The sequence below is a fragment of the Engraulis encrasicolus genome, chromosome 9, assembly GCF_034702125.1.
Source record: "Engraulis encrasicolus isolate BLACKSEA-1 chromosome 9, IST_EnEncr_1.0, whole genome shotgun sequence".
NCBI classification, from domain to species: domain Eukaryota; kingdom Metazoa; phylum Chordata; class Actinopteri; order Clupeiformes; family Engraulidae; genus Engraulis; species Engraulis encrasicolus.
Window position 1 is genome coordinate 19840781 of NC_085865.1, and position 17500 is coordinate 19858280.

General features: G+C 44.1%; 1 protein-coding gene across 1 annotated transcript in view; it reads right to left on the reverse strand.

Moving 5' to 3' along the window:
• Positions 1 to 17500, reverse strand: part of ctnnd2a (catenin (cadherin-associated protein), delta 2a) — a 458968-nt gene that overhangs the window by 29214 nt on the left and 412254 nt on the right. The window contains exon 17 of the mRNA XM_063206720.1: positions 16084 to 16168. Within this exon, the coding sequence (XP_063062790.1) occupies positions 16084 to 16168 (85 nt within the window). The remainder of the gene's footprint in view (positions 1 to 16083; positions 16169 to 17500) is intronic.

Genomic DNA, 17500 nt, shown 5'->3' on the forward strand with positions numbered 1-17500 from the left:
ACTAAGGGCCCTGTGTACTGACATAGTGGTGTAGAACTATGGTTGTAAAGTTTTTTCAGTGACTATTACAGCATTCCTCTGGTGGGACGGCGTGCATTACTTAAAGGTACACTGTGCAGGAAATGGTCAAAAAAGGTACTGCAACTATACTGCTCATTGAAACTGTGTTGCCTATTGCCAAATTTGATCTTTTCATGATAGTTCACTAAGTAATAAACTAATATTTTCTAGTATGGCCCAATTTTCTAGTATGGCCCAATTGCAGCTAAAAATGGCTATTTCTGGAAATTTAAAATGGCGGACCATGGAGAAGATCCCCCTTTTTATGTATGAAAAATGCAATTTTTCCAGTCATAATCAATACTTAGAATTTGATGGTGGTGGTAAGTATTCATGAAAAAGGTAACATTATTGAATGGGTAGCATGCATTCTGGAAATAAATAACTAAAAATCTCACACAGTGTCCCTTTAAGGAAGTTGTCATTTTATTTGTTATTTTGGGGAAGGTGACAGGTCCCTGGAGGTCATGGCCCCTGGTGCGACTGCACTTCCTGAAGCTGCTATAGATGCCATTGCTGTGCCATACAGATGCAAGACAAACAAAGGAAAAACATCTGGAAAAGAGAGATATCCTCCGCGCTCCTGCATTTCACAATCTGGCGCGTCATGGGAAAGGACTAGTAATTGCAGGGAAAGAAAGGAAGTTTACTTGTTTTATTGGGCAAGTGCCAACAAAACAAGTGTACTTCCACATCTGAAGCTGCTCCGGTGACTCCTTTCTTTCCCCGCAAAGGAAAAACATCCTCACACCAATTCCTATCTTTGAACTTTGTATTCTCCATGCCTTCCTGACAACAACCTCCACTGGCCCCAACTCCTGAGCTCCTCTGCCTAGTCATGCAGTCTGGCTGCCCCCTGTCTGACACAGCCATTTTGTGCAGACTCGAAGCAGATCAAAGTTCACTGAATTCGAGGTTACACCGGGTGGGTTCATAGACTAGCGACTTGTAATCGCAGTCTCAATCGTCTGTGTCACACTTGGCCACTGAGGTGTGCGTGGCTGCCTTGGTTGCTAGGCAACATCACCACACTATGGGGAATGATGACGGCCAACAGGTAACCAGGGGCGACCACAGGGTCACTGAGAGACGGAGAGAGAGAGAAGTGCCTAGTTTGGGGTTTGGGTAAATGTAGCCTGCGTTAGTTCTGACAGGAACACTCAGGTCACCTGTGCATTTCACAGAGCCAATCAGCGGCTGCCATTTCCTTTATAGCGACGTATCTAACTCTTCTTTCTCGCTGGCTTAGGCATGGCCGGTCCAAAATCTCCTCCTCCATCCCCACCACCACCAGTTGGGTCCAGTTCCTGCTGCACGGCTACGGCAGGCTCTACTGGATCCGCCAGCGCAAGACCCGGGCTGATGATTGGACCTACGCCAAATACTGTCTACTTATGCCAATTCCATTGTCAACTATGTTAACATTAAATCGTTAAATATGAATTCCACCCTCTGAGTCTTAATGGCTGAAATATGATGACTGGCTGAAGGACTTTCTGACCGTAGCTGACATCTGTTAAGCCACATATTTACTGTTTGAAGATTGTGTGTGTGTGTGTGTGTGTGTGTGTGTGTGTGTGTGTGTGTGTGTGTGTGTGTGTGTGTGTGTGTGTGTGTGTGTGTGTGTGTGTGTGTGTGTGTGTGTGTGTGTGTGTGTGGAGGGGGGTTGGATGGCTGTGCAACACAGTCTCATCCCAACTCGTCAATTTCTGACCACCATTGACAAGGCGGCAATTTTTTTGTGTCGAAGGTGGAACTGCCACGTTGCATGCTGACGAGGTCGCCGAAACCTAGACCTTTCCCTAACCCTAACCGTCAGTGAAGTTATGCTGCCAAAAGAGGGCGCCTTTGAGGCGCACGACACTCTTTGACGTCAAGTTAAAGTATGCGTGTCTGTGTCCTATATTCATTCCCTGGCTTTCAACATTTTGTCTATTCGCAGTACTGTACTGTATGTGTCAATGTCTGCATGAGATTCCATGTGTGTGTGTGTGTGTGTGTGTGTGTGTGTGTGTGTGTGTGTGTGTGTGTGTGTGTGTGTGTGTGTGTGTGTGTGTGTGTGTGTGTGTGTGACTTTGTTTTTGGTGATGCTGTACAAGTTACAGCCTTCCTTCATCAATAAAGTGGCTGCAGTCTTCTTCTACATAATAAAGAGCTCTGGGCCTGTACTACTCTCTGTTGTCTGTCTCTGGTCTGCCCAGTGCTCGAGTGAGGGAGAATCCCAGCCTCTTCAAATCAGTTCTTTATTTAAGGCAAGAGTGAGTTTCAATGCGATTAAGCTGCTCCCTAATTGCCAGAGTAACTTATTATCGCATAATTCTTTTCATACTCTTCATTACATTGCTTGGCCCAATGTTTCAGAGATTGATGGACTATGAAGGACATATTAAAGCAAGAATTAAAAGAGAAAAATGTGATGAATTGAATAGTGCCATTGTGATTGTGTGAGAATGTGTGAGCGGACGACAGGCGATATCTTAATATTTTAGTCTGGCATTCTTGTGCTCCATGGACTCATTTGATAAATGCGTGCCTGTAAGCCTTGTCATTTGAAAGGACATCCTTCACGCTGACTGGATGGCTGACTTCTCTTCAAAGATAACACCCGCGATTACGTCACACACCCACACCCACGAGGCTTACTATCAGGAAAGTCGAACTGCCATCTCATCGCACACACTGTGGCCGTGCAAACACACACCCTCACACGCACACGAACACGCACACGCACACACACACTGTGCATTGCATAGGTATCTTAAACAGTCACAGACTTTGAGAAAAACTTGGAAGTGCTACGGTATATCCGTGTGTATACTATACAAGGCTTGCAACATGACCCCCGGGCAATAAAACCCATTTTCCTTTCGCTCAAGCGTTTTCAGTCAAATCAATGGTGGAAATGCCAACATTACATACCGTAGATCACATTGCCTTCCTCAGCAATTTGGCTGAAATAGGCAACATTAAGATAAAACTACAGCTATGAATGCTACTTTCTTGTAGGCTTCAAAAGTGTTAGAATCTGAGCAGCCACACAAGTGTCAGTGGGGCATGTGGTGCTGGTGGGTGTGGGAGACATCTGGAGTCGGGGTGGGCACTCTTTGTCATTCCTGCCTCGCCCAGCATGCCTCCTTCAACTGCATCCTGGGAAACCCCTCAAGGGAGCGGAGGGAGGGGTGGGTGGGGCTATTAGAAATGCCCCAGAGGGCTTTAAGCCCTAGTATGGGGGACTCTAGCGCCTCACTTGTGTAGCCTGATAGCTTGATTTCCCTTTAGTCTTTGTATCCATCATCTATTCCCTTAATTTCACCGAAAAACATTCTCCAAATAATAGTGGAGGCTACTATGAACAAAAATTGTTTGAGCCAGGCCACAAATAAGTATAAAGTATAAAGGATGTGATGGACAACATGGAATCAGGGCCTACAATTCAGTGCCACATATTTTAAATATGGGCAGTCATGGGTAAGTGGTTAGGGTGTCAGACTTGTAGCCCAAATGTTGCCGGTTCAACCCCTGACCCGCCAGGTTGGTGGGGGGAGTAATCAACCAGTGCTCTCCCCCGTCCTCCTCCATGACTGAGGTACCCTGAGGATGGTACCGTCCCGCCACTCTACTCCCTTCGGGCGCCATTGGGGGCTGCCCCCTTGCAAGGGTATAAATGCAATTTTGTTGTCTTCCGTGTGCAGTGGAGTGCTGTGTCACAATGACAATTGGAGTTGGAGTGTCGCAGTTGGGCTTTCTGCTTAAATTACCTTGTTTTAACTGTCCAGTTAGGCACTGGATTGCATGTAGCTGATATGTGGCACTAGATTTTAGCCAGGTTGCCCATCACCCTCCAAGTAACGGTCTGATGACGACAATTGTGATTGTTGACAAACAGAAGGTGGCACAGTGACAAAGCTACAAAGACAAAGTGATGCTGTCCCCATTGCAACTTTCATTGCAAACATTGAGTTTGAGTTTCGCTGGTGGGTAAACTCATTAAAGTTTTCAATAACGTCGAATTAGTATTAATGTTATCACAAAAATCACATGGGAGCTATAGTTTGAGGGATGGCTGAGAGAAATGTCTAATGGGTGTCTGGGATGTTTTTTTTTGTCAGATTAATCTATATTGGATAGCCATTTTGAGCCCATCGCCTCCTCACTCCTCACATCAGCTCTCCCAGCTAACACAGACTATTCTCTGAAAGGGCATTTTCCCTCTATAATGTTTAATTTGTTCTCTCTCTCTCTCTCTCTCTCTCTCTCTCTCTCTCTCTCTCTCTCTCTCTCTCTCTCTCTCTCTCTCTCTCTCTCTCTAAAAAAAATGATGATGTTCTGACGGCTTTGTAACAATTTGACTTTTGGTCCAATAAAGGACTTTTTAAACCTCTCTCTCTCTCTCTCTCTCTCTCTCTCTCTCTCTCTCTCTCTCTCTCTCTCTCTCTCTCTCTGTGAGTGTCTTTGTCCAGGAGAGACAGAAAGAGAGAGAGAGAGAGCGAGAGAGAGAGAGAGAGAGAGAGAGAGAGAGAGAGAGAGAGAGAGAGAGAGAGAGAGAGAGAGAGAGAGAGAGAGAGAGAGAGAGAGAGAGAGAGAACCAGTGACAGACTAGACAAAACATTTTTGACTGACAGGCCGCCTTGACCAGTCGTTCCCAAACTTTACTATGGCAAGGACTCCCATATTCTGGTATATTCCAGCTAAGGCCTCTTGTACATGGGGCGTGCCACACCATTTCTGTGCATCCCCTTTCATAACCATGGTCTAGGTCTGCTGGTCATTGCCCCACATGGGATATATAAAATATTAACTTAACGATAATAGTGGTAATGTTCAGAGATGCAATAGCTTAGATTACTGTATTGCAGTTCTTAACTAATGGGAACATTGCTAAGCTTTGGTTTGTTTTGATGTAATTCAGTTATTCAGTTTATTGAAATATCTATTTTGGTTTGCTATACTTTTCATGTGAACTTGCCGCAGCCCCCCTAGCACCCTCTCACAGCCCCCTAGGGGTCCCCGGCCCCCAATCTGAAAACCACTAGCCTAGACAACCCAGTGAAATAAGTTCTCCAAATATAATCAGTTCCTTTTAAGTTCAGTCATTAAAAAACAAGAAATAAAGAGATAAACCCTGTGCCAAATGACTGTCTTTTTTCTCCTGTGTCATTTTCTCAGGTGTCTGTGAGTGGGGCTGCTGCCTGCTGTCCTCCTCCTCAGCTCTGATAAGAATCACACTGGGAGCCTCAGGTGCAGCTGATGCCTCCCCATCCACGCACACACACACACACACACACACACACACACACACACACACACAGACCCGTGTGCACACACACACACACACACACACACACACACACACACACCCGCGTGCGCACGCACACACGTACCGCACACGCACATGAACACGCAAATACACACACACACGGGCGCACACACACGCACAGACAGGTGCGCACACACACATGCATGCACACAGGCAAAAGCACACACACACACACACACACACACACACACACACACACACACACACACACACACACACACACACACACACACACACACACACACACACACACACACACACTTCACAGCACATCAGAGGAAGAGAAACAAAAGAAAATGAGAGCAATGGAAAGAGGCAGAAAGACAGAGAGGGAGAGGGTGTGTGGCAGTGGGAAAGAGAGTGAGGCAGAGGAAGAAAGAGACAGAACATGTGAGAGAAGGGGAGGGAGAGAGAAAGAGAGAGAGGAAGAGAGTGGGAGAGCAAGGGAGAGAAAGATGGAGAACTGGGCAGTCAGGGGGGAACAAGAGAAAGAGATGACACAAGGAGAGAAGAAAGGAAAGCAAAATACTCCCTCTTGCTCAGCCATCCGGGCAGGATAGCTGTCATCGCGGTCTGATAAATTCTGACTAGGGAGTTGGGATGTAAAAATGCTAATAATAGCAGGTGGTATCTTAGCGGCCCTTTTTTCCCAATGCCATTCCCCAATGACATTTGCAGATCTCTCACAGGGCCGCTCAATGAAAACTAATGGAGGCTGAAGTGGCTCTGATAGGATAGTATATGGGAAACAGGGCTTTACGAGTGGACTTGATGACAGCTGAGTGAATGGCGGACAGCTACAAGAAAATATGTCACTTGTGTGCAATCTGGTGACAATGCTGTCACACAGAGCAACAGCCTCTGATGGTTTCACCACTGCCATAGTGCCATGGCTGGATTGGCCAGAAGGCATACAGGGTATTTGTCCAGCAGACTGTTGATGATTTTGGTCTGATTTTGTAGTGGTATCAGTCCTCATGCAGCTAAAGCAGATTTAAATAGTCTTTTCGGCTGTTGTGGTCAAAATAATGATAATAATAATAATTACAAAATAATAATAATTGTATTTGTAGCACTGTATCATACAAGGAATGCAACTCAAAGTGCTTAACAAATGAGAAAAAAACATAATTGTTAGAGATGGATTTAAAAGGAGAGGAAGAGAGGAGAGGCAGAGATAGCAGGAGGGCAGAGGAAGAAGAGTTAGAAAGAGATTGTAGAGTCATAAGGTCAACGTAGGTTAGGACCAGGATTCTTAGATGCGTAAGGTCCATAGTGGCTGGGTCTAGCATAAGTCATAGATAGTCAATCAGAAATTGGGCGCTTAGATGCGGCCCCTGGTGGCATCAGGGGTGAGGAAAAACTCCCTTTCGCTTGAATCATAGTTTGTAGGGGGAAACAAAAGCTCAATGAGGTCTGAGAAAAAAAAAACCTATAGCCAGGAAGAAACCTCAGGCAGAGACCAGCGGTCACCTAGGGGAGCCCCCTGCCAGGGCTGGTTGTGAGCAGTAAGGACGCTGCGGCAGCTGGGACACTGTGACGCCTTGGCTTGTATTCAATGACAACAAATGTTGTCACAGGCTTCATTGTCACTCTGGACTGGTCTTGTACAGGGTGTTTGCCCAGTGGACTGTTGATGATTTTGGTCTGATTTTTGTAGTGGTATCATAAGTACATAGTGGTACCTCATGCTGCTACAGCAGACCTCTCCAAGACAGATTTAAATAGTCTTTTCCGGCTGATGTATGATGTAGATGACTATAAATGTTGTCACAGCCTTCATTGTGATTCTGAACTGGTCTTGACCGAAAATGCCCGGCTTGACGTTTTGGCCCAGTCCAGCATAGTGCAATCCTGGCTACTCCCCTGCTTGTCAAGTCCACTCAAGAGGTCCCACAGATGACAGAGCCTTTAGAAGATGACAAAGCTGAAGAAGTTATTATTTCCTGACCACAGGCAATAGAGAGTTTAGCATATGAGGTATGACTATTAAAATAAGGAATACTTTTATTATGACGAGCATAATGAGCTCTCTGCAGTGTGACTGGACTACTACAGTGAGCCAACGGGACATTTCTAAGGACACGGCGTCCTCACTGCACAGATGATGTTTTTCAAAAACTTTTTTCCCTCAAATGACAAGTACAACAAGTTCCCTGCGTTGCGATATAATTATAGGCTGAACTATCAGTTGGATGTTTTGACAACAGCGATTTCATGCTCTAGGCTTCCCACAGAATCGACGTCTATCACCACGGCTGCACTTTCATACTCCAGTCTAACAGCTACTCTGGACAAGTGCATCTACCGAAGCGACAGTCTGTGACTGCAGACTTACTGTACTGTATACAAGTGTGCTGAAAGAGGAAAAAATGTCTTTAGTTATATTGTGTTATACAGATATATGGAACCAGCTGAGAGAGAGAGAGACTGTCACGACTTCACTTCTCAGTCCCCTCCATGGTACATTGCGTGCCGTGTCTGTGTAGATTCTCATAAGTGAAGGTCATCTTACACGGTCATGACACCTGTTTCCCACATCATAATTAGGCTGAAAAAAGCTCTTAGTGAAAGATTTCTAAGTTGTCTACGTACAACAAGTAAACTCTTTGGCTACAGGTCAGGTACTCTGCGAGAGAGCCAGAAAGAGGACGATTTGGGATGGACCTGCAGCAAATTGGGGAAGGGGGTCAGGCCAGTGCACCGAATAACACATCCTGAGGTGACTGCGGACAGGTTAGGTCTAAATTCTGAATTGGAAAAACACTGCCTCTTTTGGGTTGACCAATGAACCAGTTTGCCAATTGTTAAATTGATTTAATAAATGATTTGGCTCATATGGGTTGGAAAACTATTAGCTTCTAAACACATCTTTCCATTTATTGATGTAATTCATTTTCACTGTACCTCATTCTGCCATAAAAGACAAAGCTACCAGGGACAGAGATAATAGCAGTACTACACACACCAAATGTGTTTCATCATTTACAAAGAAACTACAATAAATATTCATCAAATACACAGTGATGAAAACTATAAAATATGGTGTTCTCTCATGAAAGAAGTGTAACTTATTTTTGCTCTGAAGTAATACATTATGCATTCTTAAATAATTCCACTTTACATTTAAATAACTGTTTGATACAGTAAACCTTCTCATCCATGGACTCCTTGCACCTTATGTGCTCATACTATTCTGTGAGGTTGTTTCTTGTACTTTCACAAGCAAACTAAACTCTCTGTCCAATCCCAAGAGACAAGCGGTGCAAAGCTTCACTCACTGCTCACACACAGGATTGTGCTTTGAAATATCTGATACTTCAAACATACCAACCCGGAGAAGTCACAGACTAAGGAGATGAGAATTTCACAGACAGAAGACACTGAACACAGTGCTACACACAAGACTTGTGTGAGGTGGGGGTGGGAGAGACTCCCACCCCCACCTCACACAAGTCTTGTGTGTAGCACTGTGTTCAGTGTCTTCTGTCTGTGAAATTCTCATCTCCTTAGTCTGTGACTTCTCCAGGTTGGTATTTAAGCACTGTGTGCTATTGACAAGGTCTCCTGCTCAATCGCCTCAGCTTTTCGGACAACTAATTAGGCAGCGGCGAGAGACTCTGAAGGCTGCAGAGAGCATAGCCACTGTGTGAGAGCCAAAGCATGCCGTGCAAGGCGTCTACCACTGAAATAGTAGCACTTTTGGGTGGCAAGCATGCTTAAAAGGTTTCTTTAATACAATACTGTATATCTAAAAAAAAAGGAAAATGTGGGTGTGAAAAACTCATCAAAACAAGTTTCCATGGTGCTCTCCCAATTCGCACTCACAAACCTAATTAGCTCTCTCCCTCTCTCTCTCTGTGTGTGTGTGTGTGTGTGTGTGTGTGTGTGTGTGTGTGTGTGTGTGTGTGTGTGTGTGAGTGAGTGAGTGAGTGAGTGAGTGAGTGAGTGAGTGAGTGAGTGAGTGAGTGAGCGAGCGAGTGAGTGAGTGAGTGAGTGAGTGAGTGAGTGAGTGAGTGAGTGAGTGAGTGAGTGAGTGAGTGAGAGAGAGAGAGAGAGAGAGAGAGAGAGAGAGAGAGAGAGAGAGAGAGAGTAGATATAAAAACATATACCGCTTGGATGAGATAAATACTTTGGTGGTGCGGCGCTATGACTGAGACTGAAACTGTGTGTGAGTGAAAGTGTGTGAGTAAGGGTGTATGTGCGGTAGCAGGTTAAAAGGTTATTTGGGGTTTGATAGCACTTTTTGAAGTTACTTTTCTTTAAATGGTGGGCAACTAAAATCATTACCGCTCCGAAAGTGATGACCTTTTCATCTGCAGTAAAGGTCACGGAACGAGAAGTCTCTTCTAGAACATTCCACTGTATAAACCCTGTGAGGAGCTGGTGGAGGAATGGCCAGTTAGTGTAGACACACTCCAGCCAATGGGAGGCTAGACAATGATGTCATGTGGAATGGATGAATGAGGGACATCCCTCCCACACGTCCCCTCCTCTTCATCTCCCATCTCTGTAACTATGACATATGATATTATACTCTCTCTCTTGTGTCTGTGTATTTCTTCTCTCTCTCTCTCTCTCTCTCTCTCTCTCTCTCTCTAAAGGGCCGTACACACACATCGCTGCTATTTACTAGCTTCTCGCTTTCTCGCCTACTCGCCTCTCTTTCATGGAACGTTCGCTGAAAGTTCCCGCGGCTTTAACTGCCAATGAACAGGCGAGAAGTACCGAACTCTGCCTTACTCGCCTCGCTCGAAGATAAAATATGTTCAACTCGGGATCCGCCCACATCGCATCGCTTGTACAGTACTCGCCTACTTGCCTGCTAGTCTCGCTGGAACACATTGACATTCTATTGAGTTCATTCGCTGAGCGAGTAACTAGCAGCGACGTGTGTGTACGGCCCTTTAGGCTTTCTCTCTCGCCCTCTTCCATCCATACAAAGCAACTTGCCTCTTACCACACACGGCTCAGCTCAGCACAGCACAGTACAGCATAGCACAGCACAGCACAGCACAGCACTGCACGGCACATCCTACATTTTCCTCATCTCCTGGTTCTCTGGAGCTCCTGTGTCACAGGGTATTACCCTCTCTTTCTCTGTCTTCCTTTCTCTTCTCCACACATGCACACAGTGTTCTCCTACTTTCCCCTCATCCTCATCTTCACTCGCTCTGGAACTCCTCTCTGTCACATAGTGTTACTTTTTCTCTTTCTCACACACATATCACCTGCAAACCCCCCCCCACACACACACACACACACACCACACACACACTTTCTCTTGCACACTCACTCACACACACATGCATGCACACAGACACCCACAAAAACACAAATTCCTTTTCCTCTCATCTTCCCTCTCTTTAGAACTTCTCTGTCACTGAGTATTACTCTCCCTCTTTCTCTTCCTCCTTTACACATACACACTGTACACCCCCCACATGCACAATCATCTCTGTTTTTTTTTCTTCTCCCCATCTTTTTATTGTTCCCAAATTCATTCTTTTCCACATTTCCCCATTTACAATGTTATCCATGTTTCCCCCATGTATTTTCTCCTTCTCTCAAAATGACCCTCATTGTTCACTCTTTTACCTCCTGTCGATCTTTCTCTTTCTAATGCAGCAGCAGTCTTGTGAGTGTGTGTGTGTGTGTGTGTGTGTGTGTGTGTGTGTGTGTGTGTGTGTGTGTGTGTGTGTGTGTGTGTGTGTGTGTGTGTGTGTGTGTGTGTGTGTGTGTGTGCGCGCGCGTGTGTTCAGTAGAGCCTAGTTGTGTCTATGTGGATCTGTGTGTGAGACAGAGCGAGCACTGTGTGCATTGTGGGCAGGGGGCTGTCAGAGCTTGGCTGGACAGTCTGTGCCTGTAAGGACACTGTCCCCATTGTCACATCTGTCCCTGTCACTCGGTCGCCTCTCAACATCTTCGGCATCCCATCTCCCCCCCAAAACTCTCCTCTACCGTCCCCCCCCCCCTCTCTCTCCCTTGTCCTGTCTTCCTTCTGTTCATCCCTCGTTTGTGTCTGTGTGTTCCACCACTCATTGGGGAGTAGGGATCCTCCTGTGTAGCTCCTCAGTCTGAAGTCTCCCAAGAACACCTGTCAGATCTCATTAAGTTTGGTTTGCGCCCGTGGAGACACAGTGAAGATGAGAGACTAAAACACAAGAACAGTGCATGACGGGTGGGGATGAGGGATGAGAAAGAAGACAGCAATTCAGAAAACCTGACAGAGAAAATGTGGGCGAGAAAGTGGTGGTTATGGCTTCTAAATTATAATCCTTAGAGGCAAAGTTTGGTTAGATCCTCACTAGACAAACTTGGCATGACCTTGTAACAAGAAAAAAACATATTTTATGATGAAATCATTCTTTGAAGCAGCCTTTAGTAGCTGCTTTCCCCTCCAAATAATACTTGCTACCCTTCATAACTGCATGTAATTGGCTCTGAAAGTTTGTGCTACTGAACGTCATAGTGTTTTGATTAATAGATGAGTTATCTAACCTGTAGGAAGCCTGAACTGCGAGGTATTGCTTTAAGTTCCTTCAAATGACGTAGAGATTGTCTATAGCATACATGATGAGCCCTTAAGCACACCCACGCAGTTCACACACCATGTACGTCTTGTTTTAAATAAAGGTTGCATAATTCCTGATTAAATAAAGGTTAAGTTAAAAAAAACAATATTCACACAAGACTGTGTTAAATCTAGTGACTCACACAGGCAGGGCTTCAACCCCTTCTGCTCAAATTAATCCTTCACATCTCCCCAAAGTGATCATGATACATGTAAGCAATTAAGAGTTCCACACACTGAGAATCGATGCGTCACTCCCTCGGTTCCCCTTTCTTTCTCGTTTTCCTTCGTTTTTTTTACCGCACCTCTCCTACCGTGGGTTTCAGTCTGTTCATCTCTAGTCCCCTCACGAGGAAGGTGTTTACTTTACTTTGGGGCTTGCAGTGTGTAGACGAAGGTAATGAAAAAGGCAGCAGAGTTGGTGTGGGATTTGAGGTGAGTAACACCTCAAACTGTTTGTTCACTTAATCCAGGTGTGTGAGAGAGAGAGCGAGAGCGAGAGGGAGAGAGAGAGAGAGAGAGAGAGAGAGAGAGCGATAAAGAGAGGAGAGAGAGAGAGAGAGAGAGAGAGAGAGAGAGAGAGAGAGAGAGGGAAAAAAAAAAGAGAGAGAGAGAGAGAGAGAGAGAGAGAGAGAGAGAGAGAGAGAGAGAGAGAGAGAGAGAGGGAGAGACTCAAGATATAAAACATATACTGCTTGGATGAGGTAAATACTTCTGTTGGTGCGCCGCTATGACTGAAAAGATGACTTATTTTTTATTATGCTTGGGAAAAGCTCAGCAGCAGCAGCAGCAACAACATCCCCGCTGCCCTTGAGAGCTGAGCAAACTCATTGACAGAACCTCTAAAGGCATCTGAATTTTTCATATTTCCACACACACACAATGCCTTACTTTCCTCTCCACACATACCCTACACAAGCACACAAGTCCACCTCCATTCAAGTCGAAAAGGCACAGCACATTGCTTGCATAAAACTAGCACGGCAAACATTTGCCTTCTTCTCCTCGTTCTCCTCCTCGCCTAAAGAGTCAGATAAGAGACCTGCGTCGGTGGAACAAATACCGCATGCCGGAGGAAGCATGTCTGGAACGCGAGGCTAACTCCTGAGAAGGTGAAACAATACAGCACATAAAGCGCTCGTCTGGAACGCAAGGTTAATGCTGGTAGCCGAGCAATTGGAAGCCGTATGAAGCATTGAGTGCGCTTTGTATGCAAGGCTAAAGTTAGCGGGCTGAGACAAAGCTGTACATCTTTTAACGCGAGGTCAGATATCGATACGCCCCATTGTACAGCTCTCACTCTTGGGTGCTAAAAGCCATTATAGCTAACAAAGCTCGGATTCCGAGCATAATAACCACCACACAAAGATGGGGGCAACTGTTACAGTTTTTCTCGATTGCCTCCACACAAGTTCTGGTACTTCACACACAATTCTCGGAACATCTCACCCATTTCCCAACTCCCCTAACCAATGTCACTGAATACTAAACACAATTCCTACTTAACTCAAATTCCAGAATTAAAACACACTCTTTTCACACCATTACACACAATTCTCTGGATTACACTCAATTTTCATAAAGAAAAACACTGGGTTTCTCATGGAACACACTGTCATTCACAACACTACAATCAACTGCCATACTATGTTCACTTCCTCATCACATGGGCAAACTCTCTTCATACCGGTTTACAATCTGAAATCATCACCCCATAAGGACACACATTGCATGTCATATTGATGAGAAATGAGTGGATGCAAGGAGAAAACACATTTGTTTAGTTTTTGAACTCAAAAATATGTTATACAAGACTTCACTTCCATGTGGTTACCCAATATTTTACAATAAATTAGTGCAATCTTTTAAATGTCAGAAAATGTTTTGCTGTTGATGCCTTCTCTGGGTGGATGCGCCATGCAAGACGGTATTTTCCTCGCTGCCTGGCCAGGGAAACGATTGCATGTGATGTGGATGAGGTCCTGTGGCCAGACCACAATAGAAGGCAGGATGAAGCAGAGTAGATGTGAGTGTGTGTGTTTTTGTTTTTGTTTTGTTTTCATAGCAATGAGCTATACAGTAATGTAATAGGTTTTTTGTACTGCCAAATAGGCAGTGAGGTTTATCTTTGTGTTGTTTTTGTGAAAAAGAAATACAAATCTTTCTGTTTCTGTTTGTGTGTTGTGGGAATGAGGTTTTTCCAACTTATGTCACAGTATCCATGCAATCCAGAACAAAAAAAGCCCAAGTTAGTGGGAGAAATTAGTTTTACCCTGTGCCCAACAGTGTTTTAATGGGTCTGCAAATGTGTATTGTAGTGACTGTCTGTGTGTGCCATTTGACGACAAAATGAGGTTTTTAGAAGAGAGTACATTGTTTTGAGACAAGACGTGCATTTTTAAAAGGTAGTGAAGAGTTTGGCCCGTTGTGTGTGAGGTTTGGAGATTTGTGTGTAGAGTTTTGAGAATTCGAGGACCGATTCCGAAAATTGTGTGTAGGCAATCGAGAAAAACTGTAATAGAGAAAACACATTTCAGCTATGCGGATATTCTCAATGCTCAACAATGGTTCATGTCGGTTTCCAGATCTGATCTGTGTGCATTGTTTGTTCTGGACATGTGTGATTTTCAACAGCAGTTTTGTAATCAATACTTTCTTTTGTGTATCCACTGATAGCACACAACCCCATATCAATAAATAATAAGCACATGTTTTTAAAACCAAAATGCCAAGTAGACCTTAACCATTTCATTTTGGCTGACATGCTTTGCGGTGTTACATTGACAACTATAATTTGTGAAACTGTCAATAAAATAGAGTCTAGTAAACACACTCTAGAAGTCTAGTCTAGTAGTTAGGCTACTACTGGCAGCTTTTCTTTAACTTATTTGGGTATTGTATCTTGTAATTGTATTTTGTATTATTCATTTTTTAAATGTGTGACACATCTTTGACTCTACAATTTTACAACTGTGTACTATAACTGTGTGTTTTTAGTTTTGTTTTAACCTTGTTTTTTTTAAGGAACATCAAACCTGTCAAGGGACAAAAGATGGAAATTAGCCTCTAATGGCTATAATCTTGTGTATTTAGCATTTTTGTTTAAATGCTGGTAATATATGCTGTCCCCTTTTAAATAAATAAACTTGTAAACTTGTAAGTCATCTGCCAGGCAACCAAAGGGACTAACTTCAAAGATCCACCAGATCAGAGCAGACCAGAGACATCCGACACCACACAGGAGGGCGATGCACACTTTAAATCAAACATAGATTTTTACGCAATAACTCACAATCCCACAAGATGCATGTAACTAGCAGAGTTCAACGGCCGAACATTAGCAAACCTCCCTCCCAAAACCTCATATGCAAACGCAGTAGTGCTGAGCTATCGACCTGGGGTCCCCAACCTTTCTGGGTCTGAGGGCTACCGAGGGCTACCCGAGGGCTACTGAGGGCTACCCGAGGGCTACTTTTGTTCAAACTCTACTGATGTCTTGGCATCATTCTCAAATCACACTATTATTGAATGACAATGTTCTAATAGGTGATAAAGAATACATAATATCATATTTAAATCAAGAAAAGCATTAACTGTGACTAAAATCTGATAGTCGTCACTGTTTATTAACATCCTTGGTGGGCACCTCAGAAGCTCCTGGAGGGCTACCTGGCGTCCGCGGGCACCACGTTGGTGACACCTGGACTAGACCTTTAGCTTAGTGGTATAGTATCTGTACTCCCATGCAAAACATTTGCTGTGATGGGAAACTTGTGGATTCAAGCCCAGAGAGCTAAATTAGGGTGGGCAAGAACCATTACACAAAACCACAGGTGGGTCTATCAGTGTTCTATTTTGAATATAACTGTGAGACCAGGTTGACTGAATGTGGAACAGTGTGATCATACCTTCTTACTATACATGTGTCCAAATGTTTGTTTGTAAGTATGTAGTTCTATATGTTGCAGTATGGGGCATGTGCAGGTGTGTGCGTGTGTGCGTGTGTGTGTGTGTGTGTGTGTGTGTGTGTGTGTGTGTGTGTGTGTGTAAAGGTGTGTGTCTGGATGTGCATGTGTGCATATGTGTGTTTGTACATGTATGGATGTGTTATCTAACCAGATTGTTTTCTTACCTTTTTGTAAAGACTCCGCAGATCCCTGTACTGCCACATACTACTGAGAACCTGAGATGCTGCCTTCACCACCTTTGGAGAGTGCCTGGAGTAGGAAAGGGGGAGGAGGGGTGTAAAAAGAGGAGTGGAATTATTAGAGAATATTATGAGGGAAAGATTATAAGAAAGACACAATAAAACACACAAAGAGATCAATGAAAGAGGAAGAAAGGAAGGCAAACACAAAGAAAGAAAGAAAGAAAGACATAAAGAAAGATATAAAGAAAGAAAGAAAGAAAGATATAAAGAAAGATATAAAGAAAGATATAAAGAAAGAAAGAAAGAAAGAAAGAAAGAAGGAAAGACAGAAAGAAAGAGAGAGAGAAAGACACAGAAAAGAGAAGACAGAAAAAAGACACAGAAAAGGAAAGACCGATCACTGACGACAAAACGAAACAGATGCACTGCTGCTGAAGGGAACGGTATTCATCATAACAAACACAGCAGCTTAACATGAGAATGAGACGCTCCAAGCTATGGCACCTCCATCAAGCTGTCTTCAATCTACACACACACACACACACACACACACACACACACACACACACACACACACACACACACACACACACACACACACACACACACACACACACACACACACACAGGTGTACTGTACCACACATGGATTCAGTCAAAAGGTGTGTGTGTGTGTGTGTGTGTGTGTGTGTGTGTGTGTGTGTGTGTGTGTGTGTGTGTGTGTGTGTGTGTGTGTGTGTGTGTGTGTGTGTGTGTGTATGCGCGCGTGCGTGCGTGCATGTCCATATTATAATCTATTTCTTTGTCTGCATGTATGCATTTATAAGATAAAACAGGTGTAGGGTCCTTAAGGAGACATGAGGAAAGTGTGAAACAGTAAGTGTGAAACAAACGGATCCCCTGGGGGGCTGAACGCTACAAAAGGTATGGGAAATTATACAGAAATAAAATTACATATGGGTTTCCTGTGTGTGTGCGTGCGTGTGTGCATGCGTGCGTGCGTGCGTGCGTGTGTGTGTGTGTACGTGTATGTGTGTGAGCGTATGTGTGTGCATGTGTTTCTGTATTCATGCTTGCACTGTATGTGAGTATACTGTTACCTGTCTGCATATTTACCGGATACAAACCAAACAAGCACTAGAATTATTAAAAAAGGGGTGTACATAGTAAAGAAGTGTATATGCGTACTGTTGTAACTGTATTGCAAATGTATTTGTGGTATATTGTATTGTAAAACAACACTTATAAACTGGAAAAGTGAAAGGTGACGCTTAAGTTTTGTTTGGCTGAGCAGTGATCCACTACAAATGCGATGAAAGTCAAGGTGAAGGTTTGCCTTGTTTTTATCAAAACAACACGAGCATAACCACATTCTGTCTTCTGTAGCGTAAACAACAAC